This window comes from Henckelia pumila, chromosome 2 (genome assembly GCF_033568475.1).
Source record: "Henckelia pumila isolate YLH828 chromosome 2, ASM3356847v2, whole genome shotgun sequence".
Classification (NCBI taxonomy): domain Eukaryota; kingdom Viridiplantae; phylum Streptophyta; class Magnoliopsida; order Lamiales; family Gesneriaceae; genus Henckelia; species Henckelia pumila.
In genome coordinates this window covers 121,521,289-121,546,506 of record NC_133121.1, presented here as the reverse complement: position 1 = coordinate 121,546,506, position 25,218 = coordinate 121,521,289, and the positions used below count along the sequence as shown (strand labels likewise).

Below are 25,218 nucleotides of genomic sequence, written 5' to 3'. Positions count from 1 at the left end.
GTATTTTTGAAAATTTCTCCGTTCAGAGGCACTGTCAGATTTGGCAAGCGAGGGAAGTTGTCTCCACGATATATTGGTCCGTATGAAATTCTGGAGAAAATAGGCAATCTTGCCTATCGATTGGCTTTACCTCCATCTTTATCTGGAATACATGATGTTTTTCATGTATCGATGCTTCGAAAATATCTTGCTGATGAATCTCATGTGCTTCAATCTGATGAGGCTGAACTCGACGAGACTTTGAGTTATTTCGAAAAGCCTATTCAGATTCTTGATCGTAAAGAGAAGCAACTTCGAACGAAGACTATTCCGCTTGTGAAAGTTCAATGGAGTCGTCATGGTATTGAAGAAGGTACTTGGGAGACTGAATCAAATATGCGACAAAGATTTCCAGATTTATTTTCTTGATGTGAGTCTCCTTTAGTTTCTGTTATCTAATATATCTTATATGATCTCTTGATTTTCGTACCTAAGATTTCGAGGACGAAATCGAGTCTTAGTGGAGGAGAATTGTAACGCCCAGAATTATTTAATTTTGATCCGAGAATATTTAATTTGGGAATATTTGGAGTTTTGATTTAAATTCTAATATTCTTAAATTATTTAGGATTGAAATTGAATAAATTGGGAAGTTGAGGACTGAATTGCAATTATTGCATAGTTGAGGGGCCAAAGTGCAAAATCCTTATTTGGGCTGGACACTTGTGATTTTTCCTAGCACTCACGTGTGAAACACTATTTTTCCATCAGATTACTCAGCAAAGAAAAGAAAAGGAAACCGAGAACAAGAACAGAGAAAATCCCAAGCCTTCTTCTTCATCTTGCGATTGCCATATCTTTTGACTCGAGCATCCGATTTAGATTCCGAAAGATGTTTTGGAATCCTTGAAACGAGACCTTCGATTTGATGTAAGTTTCCTCTTTTTTCTTCAGGGTTTGAGATTTCGAAATGGACAGATATCAGATGTTGTTATGAAATGGTGTTGTTGAGATTTTATCTTGTATAATCTTGAAGTTGGGTTGAAGAGTGATTTGTATATCATGTTCTTATGAATTCCCAACTATGATTTGATCCTTATACCTGCTGATATGTTGGTTGTGAAGCTTCAACAGCTGATGTACATGTTAGAAATGTTGTAGATATGTTCGGAATCGCCGAGTTATACCGATATGCCGTCAAACTCTTGATTTGCAATGTTTTGCTAGCTTGTGCTTGAGCTGCTATTGAGGTGTATCATAGCTGATATTTCCTTGGTTGTATGCTATGTTTTCAGTATATAAACAGGACACATTGAGCTTGAAAACATCGCCTCTGAAACCAATAGAAAAAAGCACAAGGTTGGTAGAGTTTTGCCTTGAAGTTTGTTTGAAGAGTGAGCAGCTTTTTGATATAGATTTGGGGATTGTATGGTACAGATTTGGACAAGCTAGAACAAGTTAGAAGACATCCCAAACATCACATTTGAAAGGTAAAAGTGGACTATTAATTGATTGGGATTACAACTCGAGATGGTTTGTATCGAGTTTCCCCTAAATCACATACTTGTTTGCTTAATTGCTCTTATGTGTTTTCATTTGAGTTGTTGAATAAGTTTTTGATGTTATGAATGCCTTGATGATGATATATGTTGCATTCATCTTGAAGACTTATTCCTTGATTTTGAAATGAACGGAAACGTTCGAATAGACGATTTGTGGAGTCGTATATGTATGGCCTGGGTGGTTGTTTTAGCCTAGTGTCTGATTTGCATATATGAATGCTTCAAAGTCTAGAGAAGCAAGATAAGTAACCCCACCTCGATCGGAAGAGTCGGTGGATTAGTTATGATATCTACTTCTCGGGATCCCAATCGACGAATGACGAAATAAACCTTGTTTTGAAAACATGCATTGTATACTTACTTTTATATCATGATCTTGATATATGTTGTTATGCATGTTTAGTTGCTTTTACTGGGAAATCTATTTCTCATCGGAGTTATCCGGCTATTGTTTTGTTGTATGTGTCATTGCAATAGAAGGGAGTAGAACCGGGCAAAGGCGTGCTTAACAAACAAGGGATGAGTTGAACATAGCGTGATGATCCGAGTTAGAAGTTGAATGAGCTGTCATGATGTATATTTGAACCTTGAACATAATCATGTTATAGTTATAGTATCAAGACTTGTTGATGATGATATTATGATCTTGTTATTGTATTTAGAACATGTGAGATGTTGTAAATTCTTAAAACACCATGAAGTATCTTGATCTTGTTATATAGCAATGTGTCTTGCATATTTTGGAAAGTCTTGATTATTATGCTTGTAAGGCTTGTTATGATCTAATGGTATCCATTGTATAGCATGTTAGAATACATGTTAGATGTTGTTATGGATTGGATCATGAATAAATCCTTGTTTGAGTTGATCTTGGATGGAAATATTTGGAGAACCATTTTTGACAGCAGCTGAATAATTTTCTGGTGCAGTGGCCGGCGCACGGGCGAGCAAGTACTCGCGCGCACGTGAGCCAGCTTTTGAGATCTCGGTCTCATTGGCCGGCGCGCGCGCGAGGGGTGATGTCCGCGCGTGCGCAGGGCAATCTATTTTAAAATAAAAAAAAAATTTATCCTTTTGTTTAGCCATTGATTGTTGTCTATTATTGTTGATTAATGTTTATTGAGAGATTAGAACTCGGATCGTCACATTAATCATTCAATGTTTTGCTGTTTTTGTAGGTGATTTTTTGTTTTACGTATGTTTTGTCCGGAAGGATACTACTCTTGTTTGAAATTATATTATAAAATGCATGTTATTGTGGATGAATAAAATGTTTTTTTCATGTTTATTGAAGATATATATTAAATATCAAGCTAATTATAAGTAATATGCACGTGGGTATATAACTAATTAGTTGTAATTAGTCACCGCCTTTTAACTATTTGCACCAATTACAAACACTTGCTTACAAATGATTATCTTAATTGGTATATTATTAATTTAGGAGAACCAATCTCTTTCTATTCAAATTTTTTTTTTTCCATCAGTATATTTATGTACAATTCGTATAGATTTGAGGTGGCCAAAAAAATATAGTAAAAAATTCCATCAAGTATTGGTGTTGACTTAGGATAAACCAACTTAAATTGTGAACTAATATTAGTTGGATTCAAAGGAATTAATTATTACTAAGATTAACGCGCGTACTTTATTCAATCAATTATTTAAATTTCATTCATATATAGCTTCCAGAAAAAAACTAAATACACAGACACACACATATATATTGTTATAAATATATTATTGTTGTAGATGATTAATTATATTATTAAAGATATGTGATCAAGATAAATTTTCAAGATAATTTTTGTAAAGATTTGTATCTTGTAATCTTTTTCTATAATTAAATAGGGTGATGTTCAATAATAATTGCACCTGAATATTGACTCGTATGATTTCTCTCTCATCTCATAAATTTCCTCTACTCATATCTCTATTTCTATTATGATTTATAACACGTTATCCGCACGATGATGTAACCAACTGAGAATGAAAATAATTCTTGTTTTATTGATGATTTGGAATAGCACATGTTGTCAATACTCAATTTTATGAGAGATATGTTCATTGATGCTCTAGAAGTTGCACGATGAAAATAATTGATATATTGGTGTCCATGAAATATCATGGATATGTTGTGGCTCTACAGTAGCACAACATGATTTTATATTGAGAATTTGTAGAAATTCATTTTCATGATCACTGTTCTCAGAACCGGACCGGAGCGGAACTTCATAAAAAACCGGAAAATCGGTCCAACGGTCAGAACTGGTCAAAACCGGTTGGACCGGTCAAGAACCGAAAAACCGGTTGAACCAGTTGAACCAGTTGAACCAGTTTTTCGATATTTTTTTTTGAAAATTTAATTTTTTAATTTTTTAAAATTTAAATTTAATATTTTTTATATATATACATGATTATTTGGTATTTGTAGTTCATTAAAAAAATATTTTAATAATTATTGGTTTTTTTAAAATTAAATAATTCTTTATTTAAATAATTTAGAACTATAATTGATATTTTGAATATATTTACATATTTATTTAGCTTTTAAATTATGATAAATATATATATATATATATATATATATATTTGTTTATTTATATATATTTTTTAGTTTTTAAAATTTAAAATATATTATTTATATATTATATTATATAAACGATTTTCCGGTCCGACCGTTCGGTTAAAACGGTCCGACCGATTGGACCATTTTTTTAGGTAGACCAATTCGATCACTGGTCCGATTATGAAAACACTGCTCATGATATAATATATTGAGAATTTTGAGAGATTTATGATTACGATTTTGATATGATGGTGTAATATATCGAGAATCTGAATATATTCATAAAATTGAAAAATAAAGTTGAAAGATGGTAGTTATAAACTTATAAGTAGTTAGAGACATTTTTGTCCATCCATTAATTTGACCAAAGTAGTTATTCTAAGGGGTTCATGTATTATTGTATTGTATAGATATATAAAAGGAGAGTTTGGTGTTTATTTTAGTGGTCTCTTGGTGTTTATTTTTAATTTTTTTAAAAAATTCTACAAATTTATCAAATTAAAAAAAACGTATATTAAAGTCAAATAATTTTAAAAATATATATATTATATATACACAAACATAATATTTGCAAATAATATTACACATGCAATGCATGTGCGCTATTGCCAATTAGAAAATACTCAAGGTACAACAAATATCGTGTACAACGATATTTACAACAATAATATCGTAAGATTTTGCTCTTTTATCGCGAGATTTTATATTTAATGTATCGTGAGATTTTGATAAATTAAATTCTTATATTGAATTTTTTGTTTTATAAGATTTGGTGTACAAATTTCATTGTACCGGACCTAGGTAGCATCACTCATATTTTATTTCAATGTCTGAGTACTCCGTTATTGACTTTTCAATTAATGTTAATTGATTTAAACTTTTTCACGGGGAAAAGCAATATTGAATAATTTATCATGATATAATAATAACCGAGTTGGTATATATAATCGTTAAATTATGCGCATCTGAATGCCATTTTCACAAAAATATTGAGTCAAATTAAAACAACCATTATAAAATTAGTTCTTGCCGGAAAATTCAACTCTGAGTTAGGTTAAACAACATTACATTAATTAAAACAACATGTTCTCACAACAAAAAAAAAATGCACTACTTGTGGATACCTCATGTCATGACGTTAATGAAACGATAAACTAATTGCGTAATTATATTAATTATTTGTATAGTAACGTAATTATATTTAATACACCACAACGATTAGAGGCACGGATAAATAACTGAGTGAATATATATGTGAGACGGGTTAAGCTCGATCATATTTTCAGTGAAATTTATCAATTTTTTATATGTCGGGTTGAGTCGAAAACTCGGCTCGCAAAATTAAAATGTGAGAGTATATATATACCTCATAGGAGTTTTATGTAAATAGTTATCTCTTTGATTTACGAAAAGTCATAATAAGCTTTCGTTGCTTTGGTATGCACATGGTTTTATTAATTAGTGTGCTCAAAATTATATATATGTGTGTGTACACAAAACATGACTTCCCTTTTTAATTATAATCCCAAAGGGCAACTATTTCGAAGGTTATCCCGTACACAGCTTGATCTGTACTTGTATATATGTTATGTGTGGCCGATTGGTCCAATGTCATTCTCTTAGGCGATAATATATATTCCCCGAATGGTGGGATTTAATTAATTACAAATGTCATTCTCTTAGGCGATAATATATATTCCCCGAATGGTGGGATTTAATTACAAATGTCATTCTCTTACTGGGTTGGCATACCGTACCGAAATACCGGAATTTTGGCATATTGTACCGAAATTTTTTTCGATATACAGAAATTTTTTCGATATACAGAAATTTTTTCGGTATCTATACGGTATCAATATGGATTTTTTTCGTACCAAAGTTTTGGAATTTTACTATCGATATCGGTATGAATTTTTTTCATACCAATATTTGTAGTAAGGTATACCGAAAAACCACCCTAGGCGATAATATATATTCCCCGAATGGTGGGATTTAATTACAATCACGATGATAATTGATGGGAAATTATTGGATTAATTGGCCAAAACTTAAAAAAGCAAATGACAATCGCGGATATATATAATTAATATAACAAGGCCTACGATGACAAATTAATTATGTGGAGGAGATAGTCAATGACGACGACGGGTTTTTTTATTACAATTATTTTTAAATTTTTGGTTCATTTGGATCTCACTGCTTTGAATTCAAAAAACCACATTTTCACTTTTATCAGATAAATTAATTGATACCCCGAGGAGGAGGTTAGCTCATCTCGAGATGACCCTTATACCATGAGTCCATGACAGGTCGGCAACTCACCAAATCGGCCACAATGACTGGTCGGCATATCTCCCTCGACATCAGTCCCGGGTCGGCCAAGATGGCAGGTCGGCAACTCACCAGATCGGCCACCATGACAGGTCGACATAGCTCCCTCGTCATCAGTCTCAGGTCGGCCAAGATGGCAGGTCGGCAACTAATCACTAAGTCGGCCGATTGATGACAGGTCAACCACGCGATATCCAATCAAGACAAACACATCTCAATGACAGGAAAACGCAACCACAAACCCTATGGAAGGCTTGGTCCGAATAGATTTTCAAAGAGAGAACTACATTTTTTGTCATATTATTTATAATTTTTCATTTTTGGGTTCAGTTACGATTAATTTTTAATTTTAGTCATGTAACTTGTATATTATTTTATTTTTTATCCTTTAAATTTATTTGCTTTCATTTTCGGTAATAAAATGACCGATAAATACGATAGACTCTGATTAAAAAAAGATAAAAAATAAAACTAACATACAAGTTAAAAGACCAAAAATAAAAACAATATACAAGTCACAGGACTACAAATGAAATTTATCGTAACAGGACCACAAATGAAAAAGAAAGGAAAAATTGCAAATTTAGTCATTTATGTTTGTCACTTTGCGATTTTGGTCCTCTATGTTTTCACATTTCGGTTTTAGTCCTGTATGTTCTGATTTTTGGCAATTTTGGTACTTTTTATTCAAAAATGCTTACGTGGCACTGTACACGTCAGCTCCGCACATGAATTGGTGTCACAACAACGCCACATCGGAAAAAGGACTAAAATTGCCAAAAAAATAAAGTTAGCGGACTAAAACTGAAATCTAAAAATATAAAGGACTGAAATCGTAAAGTGACAAACATACAGGACCAAAAAAATAATTTTCCTGAAAAAGTAATACTTGTAAGTTATAACAAAAATGAAAATATAAATTCACTCTTAACGAGATCAAAAATGAAAAATTACAAATAATAAGACAAAAAATTTGTTGACCTTTTGTAGATTAACAAAAAATTATCCAAACGGTATATGTATATTTGTTTTTGTTTTTTTCTTGATTGTCTCAAATATTACTCCATTTTGTACATTTACTATCATTTTTTATCGTTCTTATAAGTAATAGTCTAATACACATATTAACTACGTATTGGGGAGCTGTTTTTTAATGAATTAAATAAAGATGAAATGATAAGTTTGTAAATTCTAATAATTTTTTCAAATTTATGTGATGTTCATAATTTTCCGTTAAAACATTTTAGAGAAGTAAACAAACATACTCCGAGTTAATAAATAAAAAATAAAATAAAACAACATTTATTCTATTTTTGTAAATAATTATCATTTTAATTTTTACAAGTTGGCAACTAGAAATATATATATATATATATATATATATATAATATAGAGATTCTTAATAAATTGTTATTATTATAGGACAACTACGAACTATATATTAATTTGAAAATTAATAAACGTGCAAAATACGTGGTGATCTACACAATATAACTTTTAAATAAATTCAAGTTGAAGTGTTGCAATAGTACTACCTCGTCTAGCTAGCTACTATAAATACTGGAATGTTTGCTCTCACCAGAAAAACAACAAAGTACTTATAAGCTAGAAAAGTATTCAATATTTTAAAAATAATAAAAATTAAATATGAAGGTTTTTATGATCTTGCCTTTGGCAATTGTTGTTCTTCTTTGTAGTGTACCAGCGACAGATGCCGCAATTCGAAGCTACACTTTTGTCGTATGTTCAAAATTTGTTAGACAATTAATTAATCTATTTTTCATCTGTTGAATTTGATATATGTTTCTTATGAAATTTATTTATATTAATTTTCATGCATGTGATTAATTTATAAATATGCATGCGCGCAGCTTGAAGATACAGTATACACGAAGCTTTGCGAGAACACGACCATTTTGACAATAAATGGACAGTCACCGGGGCCGACTATTGTTGCAAAAAAAGGAGATTTAGTCATCGTTGATCTTATTAATCGTGCTAATCATAGTATAACCATCCACTGGTATATATATTATAACCTTTTAATTTCGCTTAGTTAAGTTAAAATATTTTTTATTAATCATATATATATATATAATAAGATTTTTAGGCTTATTATACACACAAATTAAACAAAAGTTTATAAGTAGTACGTACTTAATTAATTACCAAGGCATTTAAAAACTTGGGAGATTTTTACAAACATAGGAGATTCGAATTAACAAATTCAATAAGATAGTTTTGCCAACTAAATTAATATCTTAGAAATATTATTTTCTTTAATTTGAGCTAGCTCACATTCTTGCTTAATTAGCTAATTTCATTCAAAGCTTTAAGTTGTGCGTGTTAATAATAGACGTTGCACATATCCTAAATCTTCAGTTTGTGAAAATCAAATACAGTACTAGTCGATTCGATCCGATTCGTTCCATATATATATGTCGCGACTTGTATACAAAAATTAAACTATATATTCAAAAAAATTGCTTGCTTGATAAAAAATAATGCTTTCAATATCTCTTGAATTAATATATATATATATATATATATATATATATATATATATATATATATATATATATATATATATATTTTTCAAGGCATGGAGTGAAAATGCCAAGATATCCTTGGTGGGATGGCCCCGAATTCGTGACCCAGTGTCCCATCAAACCTGGCCAGAGATTCAAGTACAATATTGTGCTCTCCGACGAGGAAGGTACCCTGTGGTGGCACGCACACAATGACTGGTCGCGCGCTACCGTCTACGGCGCACTCGTCATCTTACCCAAGGATGGACAGAGCTATCCATTCCCTAAACCCGCCGACGAATTCCCCGTTTTAATCGGTACATATATATATATATATGTTTAATTTTTTCATCCACCATTTAATTATTCAATCAATGTGTAATGTAATTAGATTTTGCATGCGTTTGCAGGGGAATGGTGGAAAGCTGATATACAGGAGGTTATGGAGGAATTTCTTGCAAATGGAGGAGACCCTAATAATTCTGATGCTTTTCTTCTAAATGGTCAACCCGGTGATCTATATCCATGCTCAAAACAAGGTTTCACTTGCATGTCTTAATTCGATCGATCGAAATATATATATATATATATATATATATATATATATATAGTTAACTTAATTCTCTATAAAATATTAATTATAATCCATGAAACTAAATAATATATATATATTATTGTACACGTACGTACATGCACACCAATTTATAAATCAATCATTAAATATTCATGCACATTGAATTAATATTAAACTCATGCATGCATGCAGATACGTTCAAGGTGACGGTGGAATTCGGAAAAACCTATTTATTCCGTCTGGTGAATTCAATAATGAACAACATCATGTTCTTCAAAATCGCCAACCATAACATCACTGTCGTCGGATCAGACGCGAGCTACACGAAGCCATTAAACAGCGATTACATAACAATCTCCCCAGGCCAAACCATAGATTTCTTGCTACATGCCAATCAAATACCTAGTCACTATTACATGGCTTCCCGAGTTTATGCCAGTTCGGGAATTTTCGACAGGGGCATCCCCACAGGTATCATAGAATACGCGGGAAACTACACCCCTCCGACGAATCTGACCGTCCCCGACTTCTTCGAATTCAACGACACCGGTGCAGCGGTGGCTTTCACAAACCAGCTCAAAAGCTTGGCCGACAAAAAACACCCGGTCGACGTTCCTCAAACCGTCGACAAAAGTTTATTCTTCACCCTTTCGGTGAACACACGCAACTGCAGCAGCAACAGTAGTACATCATGCGTCAGGTCCGAAGGAGACCGGCTTCTGGCAAGTGTGAACAATATAACGTTGTTGCTGCCGCACACATCGATTCTTAATGCTTATTACTACAAAATACCAGGAGTTTACACAAAAGACTTCCCTGAATCGCCCTTGTATAAGTTCAATTACACCGGGGAGATTACATCTAACCTAACCGATCCTCAGAACGGAACTCGCGTGCTTGTTCTTGAACATAACACTAATGTGGAACTCGTGTTCCAAGGGACTAATATCGTGGGAGGGATTGATCATCCTATGCACTTACACGGGCATAGTTTCTATGTTGTCGGGTCCGACTTAGGAAACTTCAACCCAGACATACATCCCAAGAACTACAACCTCAAAGACCCTCCTTTGATGGAGACAATCGCGGTTCCGAGAAATGGTTGGACCGCGATACGATTCAAGGCAAACAATCCAGGTACTTCTTCAACTTTAATTTGAGAGAGTATTTATATATAATTATAATATTGTTTAATCATTTCATTTTTAATGCAGGAGTTTGGTTCATGCACTGCCACTTTGAGAGGCATGTAAGCTGGGGAATGGGAATGACATTCATCATCAAGAATGGCAAAGGCGGAAAAGCTCGGATGGCTCCACCACCTCGTGATATGCCTAAGTGCACTTGATAATTAATTAATATATAAATTATAATAAGGGAAACTTGTTGTCAATTATTAATCATTCAATGTTTTGCTGTTTTTGTAGGTGATTTTGTTGTTTATGTTTTATTTGTCCGGAAGGGTACGATGAATAAAATGTTTTTTTCATGTTTATTGAAGATATTAAATATATATCAAGCTAATTATAACTAATTAATATGCACGTGGGTACTTGGATATATATATAAATATTAGTTGTAATTAATTAGTCGCCGCCTTTTAATTATTTGCACCAATTAATTACAAACACTTGCTTACAAATGAATATTATGTACGTATATTAATTTAGGAAAACCAATCTAGCTCTTTCTATTTCAAATTTTTTTTTTTTCCATCAGTACCACATTTATGTACAATTCGTATTAGATTTGAGGGGACCAAAAAAGCCATAGTAAAAATTTCCACCAATTATTGGTGTTGACTTAGGATAAACCAAATTAAATTGCATGTGAACTAATATTAGTTGGATTCAAAGGAATTAATTATTAAACGCGGGTACTTTTTTCAATCAATTATTTAAATTTCATACATACAGATATATACATACATACATATATCTATCTATATATATATATATATATATATATATATATAGCTTCCAGAAAAAAAACTTTCACAGACACACACACACATATATATATATAATAATTAATTAATAGAGCAATTTTTTTTCTGATAATAAACTATAAGACGCTTTGTTGATACTCTAATTTATATTAAACCAACAGAAAATATATAACTCGTCCATCATGTATGAATCTGCCTAAGAGAATTAATTAATAGAGCAAATTTTTCATGGTATAAATTGCAATCAGCCACATCCGCATTAATTAAATTAAATTTTTTCATGATTAATTAATTAATTAATAGGCTAATTGCCTCTGTTGGGTGTTTTCGGTTTTTTTTTTCCCATTAACTTGTCCATTTTTTGGTTTTGATTATTAATTTTTCAAAAATTGGTTTTGGTGTAGTAACTTTTAATTTTTGGTTATTTTGGTCTAATTGCTGATGTGACAGTTTGACACATCAGAATTTTCCGGTTTTACGTCATCCGTTTGACCAAAATAACGAAAAATTAAAAGCTAGTGTACCAAAAACAATTAATTAATTGTCTAACAATATTAGTTTGCCGAATGAAGTTATTATTAATTATTTTGAGAAAATGTCAAGTCTTAGGGTTAAATAGTGAAATTTGAAATCTAAAAATATTATTTAAATGAGAACACTATATTTAATCTTTTGTTATGTGATGATTATATATATATATATATATATATATATATGATATTTTAGTATGACCGGCTGCACTCCTTTGATAAAATTTCTAAATCCGCCTCTGGTGGGCACTCCCCGCCACAAAACGAGAGATCTAAGATTTTCTCTACTTTGTTTTCTCCAAAACGTAAAGATAATTTTTTCTCTTTTTATATTAACTAGAAAAAGTCATGTGCTATGTACGTGGGAACATCTTTTGTTGTCGATAAACGTTATTACATAAATTAATTGATATGAGAAGATATTAACACGCCGTTAATAAATAAGAATGACATTCATAATCAAGAATGGCAAAGGCAGAGATGCTCGGATGGCCCCACCACCTCGTGATATGCCTAAGTGCACTTGATAATAAATAATAAATAATAAGGGAAACTTGTTGCATGTGAATTATTAATCATTCAATGTTTTGATGTTTTTGTAGGTGATTTTTGGTTTTACTTATGTTTTGGAAGGGTACTGCTCTTGTTTGAAATTAATTATATTATAAATTGCATGTTATTGTGGATGAATTAAATGTTTTTTTTCATGTTTATTCAAGATATAAATATCTTAAATATCAAGCTACTTATATGCACGTGGGTACTTGTATATGTATAATTAATTAGCTAGTTGTAATTAGCTAGTTCACCGCCGTTTAATTATTTGCACCAATTACAAACACTTGATTATTAATAATAAGGGAATTAAACTTGTGAATTCATACATTGCATGTTTTGCTGTTTTTGTAGGTGATTTTTTGTTTTATGTATGTTTTGTCCGGAAGGGTACGTAATCTTGTTCGAAATTATATTATAAAATGTTATTGTGTATGAATAAAATCTTTTTTTCGTGTTTATTGAAGATATATATTAAATATCAATTATAAGTAATATGCACGTGGGTACTTGTATATTTAGGAGAAGTGGAGAACCAAGCTCTTTCTATTCAAATATATGTACAATTTAATTGTATAGATTTCATGAGGGGACCAAAAAATTTAGTAAAAAATTTCATCAATTATTGGTGTTGAATTAGGATAAACAAAGTTAGATTGTGAACTAATATTAATTAGTTGGATTCAAAGGATTTAAAATATATATAATAAAATTGTTTTTTTAGTCATCTATGTTTGTCACTTTGCAATTTCAATCCTTTATACACTAGTAGAAAAGTTAGAATATACTTCGCCAGTTTTTACTTCGGCAATCAATATTGCAAAGTAATATACATATATTTACTTTGTTAATAAGATTACTGAAGTAATATGAATTTTAGACTTCTTCAAATAAAAAACACGGGCTTCATTTAAAATTTTAAGTTGTATTTTATTTCGCATTATGTATTTGATGAAGTAAAAAATGACAAAATTAAATTTATATGCATAATTTGTGAAGTAAAATCTAGAAACGATATTTTTACTCTTGCTCCATCGACAAACCCGTTCTCTCCTTCTCTTAGGGTTTTCTCTCTCGATCTCCACTTTGAGGCCAAAAATCGCCGATCCAGCACAGCTTCGGAGAGGTGACTATGGTCAGGAAGGTTTCTGATCCTTTTGCAAAATATTGTATGGGTTTTTGTTGGCAATCTGGAAAAAAAATGGTAGTGAAGACAATCAGAACGCACTCTGCAGAAAGCATGTCGAAAAGAAATGGAAGTGCTCAAAGTGCTTAAAGAGTTAAGCTTTTGAATATGACTGCAAAATTCATTCCAAGACTCGTGCCATCACAGATTATAGTTGTGTTTGTGGAGTCGTTTTCCCCAGGTATATATGTATATATATTAAAGAAATTAAGTAAAAAGACTTGTGAAATTTTAAATCTCTACTATCTATATTCTGTGTGTTTGGATTGGTTTCCATCAAGTATTGAAGTCATTTTAAATCGTTAAATTCCAAATCTCGTTTTCCTTATTAATTAAATATTTCCATGGAAAGACAACCCTAAGAAAAATGCTAACAATTTTTTGAATTTTAAATATCTGTCATGTTGTGTAATTGATTTACAATTAGGTTATGTGATTCATGGTTGAAATTAATTTGAATATAGTGTTATCAATTGCTTAAATTTTGGAATTTCTAGATGCATATATATACAAAGTAAGGTATCTTGAGATTTTTTTTGTTTTTGTTTTTTGCTGCGCCAAAAAGAATATCGTAAAATGGATGGATCTTGATGGTGGATATAGTCAAAACGTGCAGGAAAAAAATCATGCTTGATTGTTGGAAAAGTTATATATATATATATATATATATATATATATATATGTAGTGAAAATTTGTTGGCAAGTATATGTTCTCTGTCTTTTAAACATATATGTTGATTTTTCTTGAGAAGATGAGTTCTTTATATGGCTAGCCTATGCCATTCAATAGCTAAAAATAGTTATATAAATCAACGATTTTCCAGATAAAGGGTCGAACTTTGGCAGGATACTCTAGTTACTAAAGGGTCGAATATGGTTACTCTGCTTGGGATCGATGTCTGGGAGCACGCATACTATCTGCAGGTAGATCTTATATGTTTTTATGACCAGTTTCATCCCTCTTTACTTAAACAATTTTGTTTGTGATTGAGGTGTTTGAATGAAGTAATTTTGTTATTTGAAAATTGTGCAGTATAAAAACGCGAGTAATGGATCAGACAATTTGAGAATGCGCTTAATTAAAATAAGGGACTACACATAATGCTACTTAATTCATGTTTATTAATGGCTAATAGTTATTAAATAATATTTTTTTGTTGTTGTTATGTGTGATAATAGCACAGTAAGTTCATGGGGAAGGACACTGAGCTCAAATTGCACGTGGGCTCCTTGTTTGGGTTTCTTGGTATCTATTGTTAATCTAAACATTTTTTCCTTATTTTACTATTGAACAAGTACCATGTTGGACTTGGGTAATATACTCGGTTTGTTTTTAATGCTTCCTGAACATTTATTTTGATTTAATTTAACTATTGCTCTCTGGAGGTAATTTTTCTTTAGCCTAATCATGAAAATGTAAGATGTATTCACTTAATTAATCTTGCAATGCAGTTGACAGAGAAAGAAAAGTTATCATTTTCACTGAATTCCTTTCATGAAAAGTAGGTTGTGGGAAGGACGAACACACAGAGTTGCAGAGAACTATATTATTAAATGTGAGTTTATTTACTGAATTTGTGTGTGCATTTGCTTGTGAGTTGTTGTAAACCCAGTTCCAATTCAACCAACCATGGAATTCCCGTGAGGAGGGGGGACAAAAGGATGGGGACCATGAACAAAGAGGAAATAAGAGAAGGAAATAAAATATAAATGGTAAAAGTGAAAGCGAGAAAGGGCTTTCTTATCCTACCTAGACCCTCCCATTTCCTATACTACTTTTCTGTGCCAATTATTCTCCTACTCTTCCCCAATATGGCTAAATTTACTTTATTTTCTCCGTTTATTGTGATTTTTACTTCCCCCTTTTTTCATTTTGTTTGGTATTGTCTTAACACTGTTGCTTTGGTTTGAGATCTGTCTGGATTTGGGCCAGGTTGGATGGTCTTAAAAGCTTTCTTGATTGAAATTTTCTACTTCTACTACATTGATATCTGTGTGTCTGCAAAGATATATTCTTTTGTGCATCTTTCCTTTTCATCGTTCCTGATTCTCTACTAGTCTCATTTTTCCATCTTTGGTAGTTTACTTTTTGGCTGCAAATTTATGTGGCAGATTTACAGTTGGAAAGAAGATCCTGTAACTCGATTGGTGCAAGTAAGAATAGATTAATTGGGTTTTGTGGCACTTTCAATGGCGATATGAAAACGCCCGAACCGATGTTGCATTGCATTCACACAAAGTAAAAGCAGAGGTTTGAGATCTGAAACTTTAGCATGCCATTAGTTTCTTCAAATACATGGAGTATCTTATTCTAGGTTAATTTCCATTATTAAGTTTCTATTATCCATCTTTGTATATGCTTGGTGCAGGAATTGTTGTACTTGTATGGATTTGTTATAAAGGATAATCCAGATGACTATCTTATGGTAATTTATCTCCTATATTTGTTCTCTTTTCCTTGTGCATTTTAGTAATTAGAAAGTTATTTTTTCCATCGGCAGTATAACACCAAAGATAGTTCTGTGCGGTTTGCCTATTTAATTGAATGTGATGGTGTGTTTGGTTTGAAGGAGTCCCAGATGGTTTGTGTTGCAGAATTTAATTTGAAGCGGGTCATTTGTAATTTATTTCCTTAATCAGTTACAGAAGAAATACTCTTCCTCCTGTCAACCTTCTATATATTTCACTACAAAGTATATTTTAATTTTCTGTCAACCTTTCTGTCTGCACAAGACTTGCAAGGCTATTGTTGGAATATATTTTGTTTTAGAATCGTATTCAAAAAATAAAGGTTTAAGCAAAGTGTTTTTTGGAATAGGTTGTCTATTTAAATCCACTTTTATACGTAGAATTGGCTTATTCGAACTGCGTGGAAAACTTTATGCTGGTGGAAAACTTTATGCTGGAAATTCTGTAAAAGGAAGTTTGTTGTGCCTGTATGGTTGTGCCTGCTTTGGAGCGCTTAAAATGCTGGAAATTCTGGAAATGCTGGAAATTCTTAAAATTTTCTTATAAAATGAAGTTTGTGTGTCTGCTTTGGAGTGCCCAAATTTTGGGATATTGGTTTTCAAACTACATGGAAAACTTTATGCTGGAAATGCTGGAAATTCTATACTTGGCACGTTTGATCATATATTGTGATCTTGTGTGTGTGGCTTGAAACAGATACAAAACGATACTTACATTTATTTTTATAAAACTTAAACACATGTATTTTTTTGGCGAAGATGTTGTGTCGACTGCAATATGTTGTTATGTTTGATAGTGTTTTTTTTACATTTCAGTTTGCAGGATCAATCAAGAACCAATATTACAGCCGAGCTCAATCTGATAAAGTTAGAAATGAATGAAGTGAATTTGTCTACTCCTATGTAGGTGCCTAAATTGGTTGTGTACGTTGGGATATAAATAAGTGAACCTGGTTTTTTAAGACTTAAGACTAATTGTCAGCTTCTAGAACTTTAATTTTCTTACTATTTCGTCTTTTATTTGAATATAAATAAGTGATCTTCTTATGTGCAGAGAAACTTGGATGAAAAGAATTCAAAGGCTTTCCGTATCCTGAATGAGATTATTCTCACTTTAAAAGATGTATGAACTATTCTCCGAGACATTACATTTGTTTTTGTGCAATTCTTTTGGCCTTTGGGATTGGCACGGGTGCATGTATATGTTCTCTCGTGTATTGTAGATTAATATTTAACCTATGATTTGGTGAAAGATGGTAAACTTGTTTCAGTCACTTTTAATCGTAATATCCAATATGTTAAATATCTTAGGACTGAGAACTGCTCTCTATAAAGAATTAAATTGGTCAATTTGTCAAACTTTCTACGTGAGATGTATGTTCTGGACGAGTGAATGCAATGACATCAGAATTTTGATGATATTGAAGAATGTTCTCAGTTTTAATCGAAACAATAGCCTTTTTTTAATTTCTGCGTAGTTGGGAGGTATTTGTTCTAAATGTGTGAAATTTTATTTCTTAATTGCTGGAGATTAATTAGCAACTATAACCAATCTTCATTGCTGACATTGCGTGCTTCATTTATGAAGTTAGTTTGTTCATGCTTATTGGGAAATACTTCTAGCAGATATTGTTTGGTGAGTAATGCCAGAAACTTAGTCCAGATATTGTTTGTTTTAGCACCTAAATTAAAATTATATAAATGTCTCAAATCTTTGCATTCTAAGTTTGTTGCAAGTATTAGTTACTGATAAAGGATATATGTCTCTGGATTGATTCAGGCTTGGAGGCATTGGCGTGAGGGAACACCTGTAAATATGATAGATCCTATGTTGAAGGATGGATTAATGTATAGTTTTTTTCCCTAGTGTTTATAGAGTTAGAATTTGATTATTTTTTATAGATGCACTTTTAGTTTTGTGGAAATACTTGTGGATACATGCATATTTTTGGGTTATTTTGGTGGATATACTTGTGAATTTATGGATGTTCGTTGTTTTGAGATGAATAATTTATGAGCCTTATTAGTCTATTTTAAGTTTTAAAAATATATTTATATTGTGTAATTATTGTATCTAATTAAATTTTAATGTAGTGGAATAGCACCAAAATAATGTCTTTTACTTCGTCAATTAGTTAAATTGCCGAAGTACAAGACTTTCTTCTACTTTGTCAATTACTATCATTGCCGAAGTATAAGCATATCTTTTACTTCGGCAATTTCATTAATCGACGAAGTACAATCATATGTTTTACTTCGAGAATTTATGAAATTAACGAAGTAAACGACTTTCTTTTACTTTGTTAATTAATGAAATTGCCGAAGTAAGAGATATGTTTTTACTTCGGCATCGGCCCAATCCTGAACCGGTTTTGGCTCTATGAACCGACCAAAGACTTCGGTAATTTCAGGGTTACGACTTCGGTTATAACATGAAGTAAAACAGTACTTATTACTTCACGTGACACTACTTCGATAATTATCTATCTACGACTTCAGTTAATAACCGAAGTCTTTTGCGACTTTTCTACTAGTGATATTTTCAGATTTCAGTTTTAGTTCGCTATCTTTATTTTTTTTTTGGCAATTTTAGTCCTTTTCCGACGTGGCGCTGATGTGGCACCAATTCAGTGCTGATGTGGAGCTGACATGTACAGTGCCACGTAAGCATTTTTTAATAAAAAAGATTAAAATTGCCAAAAATCAGAACATGCAGAACTAAAACTGAAATGTGAAACATAGAGGACCAAAATCGCAAAATGATAAACATACAGGACTAAATTTTCAATTTTTCCATATATATATATATATATATATATATATATATATATATATAAGTTGTGATTAGTCACTGTCGTTTAATTTGCACCCATTACATTTAGGAGAACTAAGGATGTAAATGAGCCGATCGAGCCGAACAGTATCAGGCTCGAGCTCGGCTAGTTTGACAGAAACAAAGGCTCGAGATCAAGCTCGATCTGAGCTTTCATCATAAGGCTCGGATTAACGAGCTCGTTAGTGAGCTCGTTTTCGAGCTCGTTAAGCAATGCTCGTTGGTGAGCTCGTTAAGGAAGCTTATTTTTAGGATCGTTAAGTGAGCTAAGCAGGCTCGTTAAGTAGACTCGTTTCTGACTCGTCAGACATACAAAAGAGCTCAAATTTGATTTTTTCGATTATAATTTCTCGATCAAATTGACTATAACTTGATTTATAAGTTTACCATTATCTAAAACTTCAACCTCCAACACAGTCCAATTTGAAAAATGCACCAATTTCATCTATCAAAGTTTTTGATCTTTATGAATTTACAACATCATTACTAACTGCTCAAGTCATGATATATCTTCAAATCTCCGAATTTATTATAGATCAAATTATGGATGCAAATTTCAACCACAATATCCTTCGAATGCTTTCAATCTGTGCATGTTCAATGTGCACTATCATTTGATGTATAGTACACAATCGTATTCATCATTCCAAAAATTTCATCACACGATCAAATAATAAATAAACTCAAAATTCAAGTTTCGTTATTCTTCATATCTTTCAAATAAAATCTGAAGCTAAAGTTTCGAGCACTTACCTTTGAAGAAAATCAACATTGTCAACGCTTATTTCACAAGTATATAAAAATTTATTGTGTCACTTAATCATTATAATATATATATTTTTAGATTTCAAAAAAATGTATATTTATTTTAAAAAACCACCACACTATTATTTTTTATAATAAGATATAAACATTACTTGTGATATGATCTGCCCTTATATGAAATATTTAATGATATTATGTAGCTTTATTAAAATATTGTGCATTAACAAGTTTTAACTCAACAAATTTAATTTAGATAATTTCATAACCTCTTTAAACTAAAATTTTTTAATAGCATTCATCTATCACATATAGTTCTAATTCTCATAAGATATTTTTAAATAAAATTGTTATTTCAGTTTTTTTAAAATGTATTGATTGAATTGTCTTTCATTAGTAATATTGCATATATAAATATTTTATTTATTGTATTTTTAAGAGAATTTTAATATAATGATTTTAAAGTTAAAATAAAAAATACAAATTATGGCTACATCATATGTATTGTAAATTCATCTTTCATTCAACAAATTAGTATTATGTTCTAATCATGTCATTTGAATTAATATTAATATTTTTTATTTGTCCACTCAAACTCAAATTAGATAAAGCCATATAAATTAAATGAACATATTCGTGAGTCTCCTAAACGAGCCAAGCCCGAACTGGAGCTAGCGAGCCTCCTAAACGAGTCGAGCTCGAGCCCGTACTAGCTAGCCTCCTATACGAGCCGAGCCCGAGCTCAGGCTCTCGAGCCTATTAACAAACATTTTCGCGAGCTCACGAGTCGAACATCCTTAATCTCAAACTCGGCTCGTGAAAATCGTCTAGCCCAAAATCAAGCTCAGACTCGACTCGATAAACTTACCGAACAAGCTCGAGTGAGTTTTCTACCGAGCCGAGCTCCGAATAGGCCGCGAATCGTTCGGTTCATTTACATCACTAAGGAGAACCAAGCTCTTTCTATTCAAATATATGTACAATTCGTATAGATTTCATGAGGGGACCAAAAAAATTAGTAAAAAATTCCATCAATTATTGGTGTTGACTTAGGATAAACAAAGTTAGATTGTGAACTAATATTAATTAGTTGGATTCAAAGGATTTAAAATATAGTAAAAAAATTCCATCAATTATTGGTGCTGACTTAGGATATTTAAGCCAACTTAAATTGAACACTATAATATTAGTTGGATTCAAAGGAATTAATTATTACTAATATTAACACGGGTACTTTATTCAATCAATTATTTAAATTTCATACATGTATAGCTTCCAGGAAAAATACAGACACAAAAATTTTTTATGATAATAAACTATAAGACGCTTTGTTGATACTCTAATTTATATTAAACCAACAGAAAATAACTCGTCCATCATGTATGAATTTACCTAAGAGCCCCAAAAGTTTTACTGAAAATTTTGGCCCTCTTTAATAATAATGGCTTTTCAAATTCACGTTTTCTTTCCCTTTCTTAAAAAAAATTATTTATAACATATTAACAAACAAAAATTATAATTATCTGATCATAATTATAATCAAAATCTCATATTATATTTATCTAAAAACCCTTGTAGATATGGAAACAAATTTCCATCTTCACCTAATTAAGTGCACTAGATAATAAATAATAAGGGAAACTTGTTGTGAATTATTAATCATTCAATGTTTTGCTGTTTTTGTAGGTGATTTTTTGTTTTACGTATGTTTTGTCCGGAAGGGTACTACTCTTGTTTGAAATTATATTATAAAATGCACGTTATTGTGGATGAATAAAATGATTTTTTCATGTTTATTGAAGATATATATTAAATATCAAGCTAATTATAAGTAATATGCACGTGGGTATATAATTAATTAGTTGTAATTAGTCACCGCCTTTTAACTATTTGCACCAATTACAAACACTTGCTTACAAATGATTATCTTAATTGGTATATTAATTTAGGAGAACCAATCTCTTTCTATTCAAATTTTTTTTTTTCCATCAGTATATTTATGTACAATTCGTATAGATTTGAGGTGACCAAAAAAATATAGTAAAAAATTCCATCAAGTATTGGTGTTGACTTAGGATAAACCAACTTAAATTGTGAACTAATATTAGTTGGATTCAAAGGAATTAATTATTACTAAGATGAATAAAATGTTTTTTTCATGTTTATTGAAGATATTAAATATCAAGCTAATTATAACTAATTAATATGCACGTGGGTACTTGGATATATATATAAATATTAGTTGTAATTAATTAGTCGCCGCCTTTTAATTATTTGCACCAATTAATTACAAACACTTGCTTACAAATGAATATTATGTATATTAATTTAGGAGAACCAATCTAGCTCTTTCTATTTCAAATATTTTTTTTTTCCATCAGTACCACATTTATGTACAATTCGTATTAGATTTGAGGGGACCAAAAAAACATAGTAAAAATTTCCACCAATTATTGGTGTTGACTTAGGATAAACCAAATTAAATTGCATGTGAACTAATATTAGTTGGATTCAAAGGAATTAATTATTAATTAAACGCGGGTACTTTTTTCAATCAATTATTTAAATTTTATACATACATATATATACATACATATATATATAGCTTCCAGCAGAAAAAAACTTTCACAGACACACACACACACATATATATAATAATTAATTAATAGAGCAATTTTTTTCTGATAATAAACTATAAGACGCTTTGTTGATATTTTAATTTATATTAAACCAACAGAAAATATATAACTCGTCCATCATGTATGATTCTGCCTAAGAGAATTAATTAATAGAGAAAATTTTTCATGGTATAAATTGCAATCAGCCACATCCGCATTAATTAAATTAATTTTTTTCATGATTAATTAATTAATTAATAGGCTAATTGCATTTGTATTTTAACAAATGAACCACAGAACACTCTGTTGGGTGTTTTTCGGTTTTTTTTCCCATTAACTTGTACATTTTTTGGTTTTGATTATTAATTTTTCAAAAATTGGTTTTGGTGTAGTAACTTTTAATTTTCGGTTATTTTGGTCTAATTGCTGATGTGACAGCTTGACACGTCAGAATTTTCCGGTTTCACGTCATCCATTTGACCAAAATAACGAAAAATTAAAAATTAGCGTACCAAAAAAAAACTTTCAAAAATTAATGAACAAAAAAAAATTGACACAAAAAAACTATTTTCACCAATCATAAATGTGGAGCCAAACAGCCATCACCCAAAATGAAAGCATTGATTCAGATCGATTTGTGAGATCTTTCATAAATCACATTCCGGATTCAAACTAAATTATTTAGAGGGTTAATTACATATAATATTCATGTTAAATCTCGAAAACTAAATTATTTAGAGGGTTAAATCTACGGCGCACTCGTCATCTTACCCAAGGATGGACAGAGCTATCCATTCCCTAAACCCGCCGACGAATTCCCCGTTTTAATCGGTACATATATATATATATATATGTTTAATTTTTTCATCCACCATTTAATTATTCAATCAATGTGTAATGTAATTAAATTTTGCATGCGTTTGCAGGGGAATGGTGGAAAGCTGATATACAGGAGGTTATGGAGGAATTTCTTGCAAATGGAGGAGACCCTAATAATTCTGATGCTTTTCTTCTAAATGGTCAACCCGGTGATCTATATCCATGCTCAAAACAAGGTTTCACTTGCATGTCTTAATTCGATCGATCGAAATATATATATATATATATATATATATATAGTTAACTTAATTCTCTATAAAATATTAATTATAATCCATGAAACTAAATAATATATATATATTATTGTACACGTACGTACATGCACACCAATTTATAAATCAATCATTAAATATTCATGCACATTGAATTAATATTAAACTCATGCATGCATGCAGATACGTTCAAGGTGACGGTGGAATTCGGAAAAACCTATTTATTCCGTCTGGTGAATTCAATAATGAACAACATCATGTTCTTCAAAATCGCCAACCATAACATCACTGTCGTCGGATCAGACGCGAGCTACACGAAGCCATTAAACAGCGATTACATAACAATCTCCCCAGGCCAAACCATAGATTTCTTGCTACATGCCAATCAAATACCTAGTCACTATTACATGGCTTCCCGAGTTTATGCCAGTTCGGGAATTTTCGACAGGGGCATCCCCACAGGTATCATAGAATACGCGGGAAACTACACCCCTCCGACGAATCTGACCGTCCCCGACTTCTTCGAATTCAACGACACCGGTGCAGCGGTGGCTTTCACAAACCAGCTCAAAAGCTTGGCCGACAAAAAACACCCGGTCGACGTTCCTCAAACCGTCGACAAAAGTTTATTCTTCACCCTTTCGGTGAACACACGCAACTGCAGCAGCAACAGTAGTACATCATGCGTCAGGTCCGAAGGAGACCGGCTTCTGGCAAGTGTGAACAATATAACGTTGTTGCTGCCGCACACATCGATTCTTAATGCTTATTACTACAAAATACCAGGAGTTTACACAAAAGACTTCCCTGAATCGCCCTTGTATAAGTTCAATTACACCGGGGAGATTACATCTAACCTAACCGATCCTCAGAACGGAACTCGCGTGCTTGTTCTTGAACATAACACTAATGTGGAACTCGTGTTCCAAGGGACTAATATCGTGGGAGGGATTGATCATCCTATGCACTTACACGGGCATAGTTTCTATGTTGTCGGGTCCGACTTAGGAAACTTCAACCCAGACATACATCCCAAGAACTACAACCTCAAAGACCCTCCTTTGATGGAGACAATCGCGGTTCCGAGAAATGGTTGGACCGCGATACGATTCAAGGCAAACAATCCAGGTACTTCTTCAACTTTAATTTGAGAGAGTATTTATATATAATTATAATATTGTTTAATCATTTCATTTTTAATGCAGGAGTTTGGTTCATGCACTGCCACTTTGAGAGGCATGTAAGCTGGGGAATGGGAATGACATTCATCATCAAGAATGGCAAAGGCGGAAAAGCTCGGATGGCTCCACCACCTCGTGATATGCCTAAGTGCACTTGATAATTAATTAATATATAAATTATAATAAGGGAAACTTGTTGTCAATTATTAATCATTCAATGTTTTGCTGTTTTTGTAGGTGATTTTGTTGTTTATGTTTTATTTGTCCGGAAGGGTACGATGAATAAAATGTTTTTTTCATGTTTATTGAAGATATTAAATATATATCAAGCTAATTATAACTAATTAATATGCACGTGGGTACTTGGATATATATAAATATTAGTTGTAATTAATTAGTCGCCGCCTTTTAATTATTTGCACCAATTAATTACAAACACTTGCTTACAAATGAATATTATGTACGTATATTAATTTAGGAAAACCAATCTAGCTCTTTCTATT

The 25,218-nt window shown here is 31.6% G+C and overlaps 2 protein-coding genes across 2 annotated transcripts; both read left to right on the top strand.

The window, feature by feature from the left end:
- Window positions 1-8,047: 8,047 nt before the first annotated feature.
- Window positions 8,048-10,995, top strand: LOC140884174 (laccase-14-like). The gene is made up of 6 exons (XM_073290842.1): window positions 8,048-8,181; window positions 8,313-8,464; window positions 9,042-9,286; window positions 9,380-9,508; window positions 9,736-10,680; window positions 10,758-10,995. Exons 1-6 carry the CDS (start codon window positions 8,089-8,091, stop codon window positions 10,889-10,891), a joined length of 1,698 nt encoding a protein of 565 aa, XP_073146943.1. The 5' UTR covers window positions 8,048-8,088; the 3' UTR covers window positions 10,892-10,995.
- Window positions 10,996-13,870: 2,875 nt separating this feature from the next.
- On the top strand, window positions 13,871-24,977 carry LOC140878301 (laccase-14-like). The gene is made up of 13 exons (XM_073281900.1): window positions 13,871-13,943; window positions 15,269-15,318; window positions 15,875-15,916; window positions 16,132-16,188; window positions 16,264-16,344; window positions 16,403-16,455; window positions 16,612-16,685; window positions 16,785-16,884; window positions 17,047-17,133; window positions 23,192-23,274; window positions 23,370-23,498; window positions 23,718-24,662; window positions 24,740-24,977. The coding sequence occupies exons 1-13, from the start codon at window positions 13,871-13,873 to the stop codon at window positions 24,871-24,873; spliced, it is 1,908 nt and encodes a 635-aa protein (XP_073138001.1). The 3' UTR covers window positions 24,874-24,977.
- Window positions 24,978-25,218: the final 241 nt, after the last annotated feature.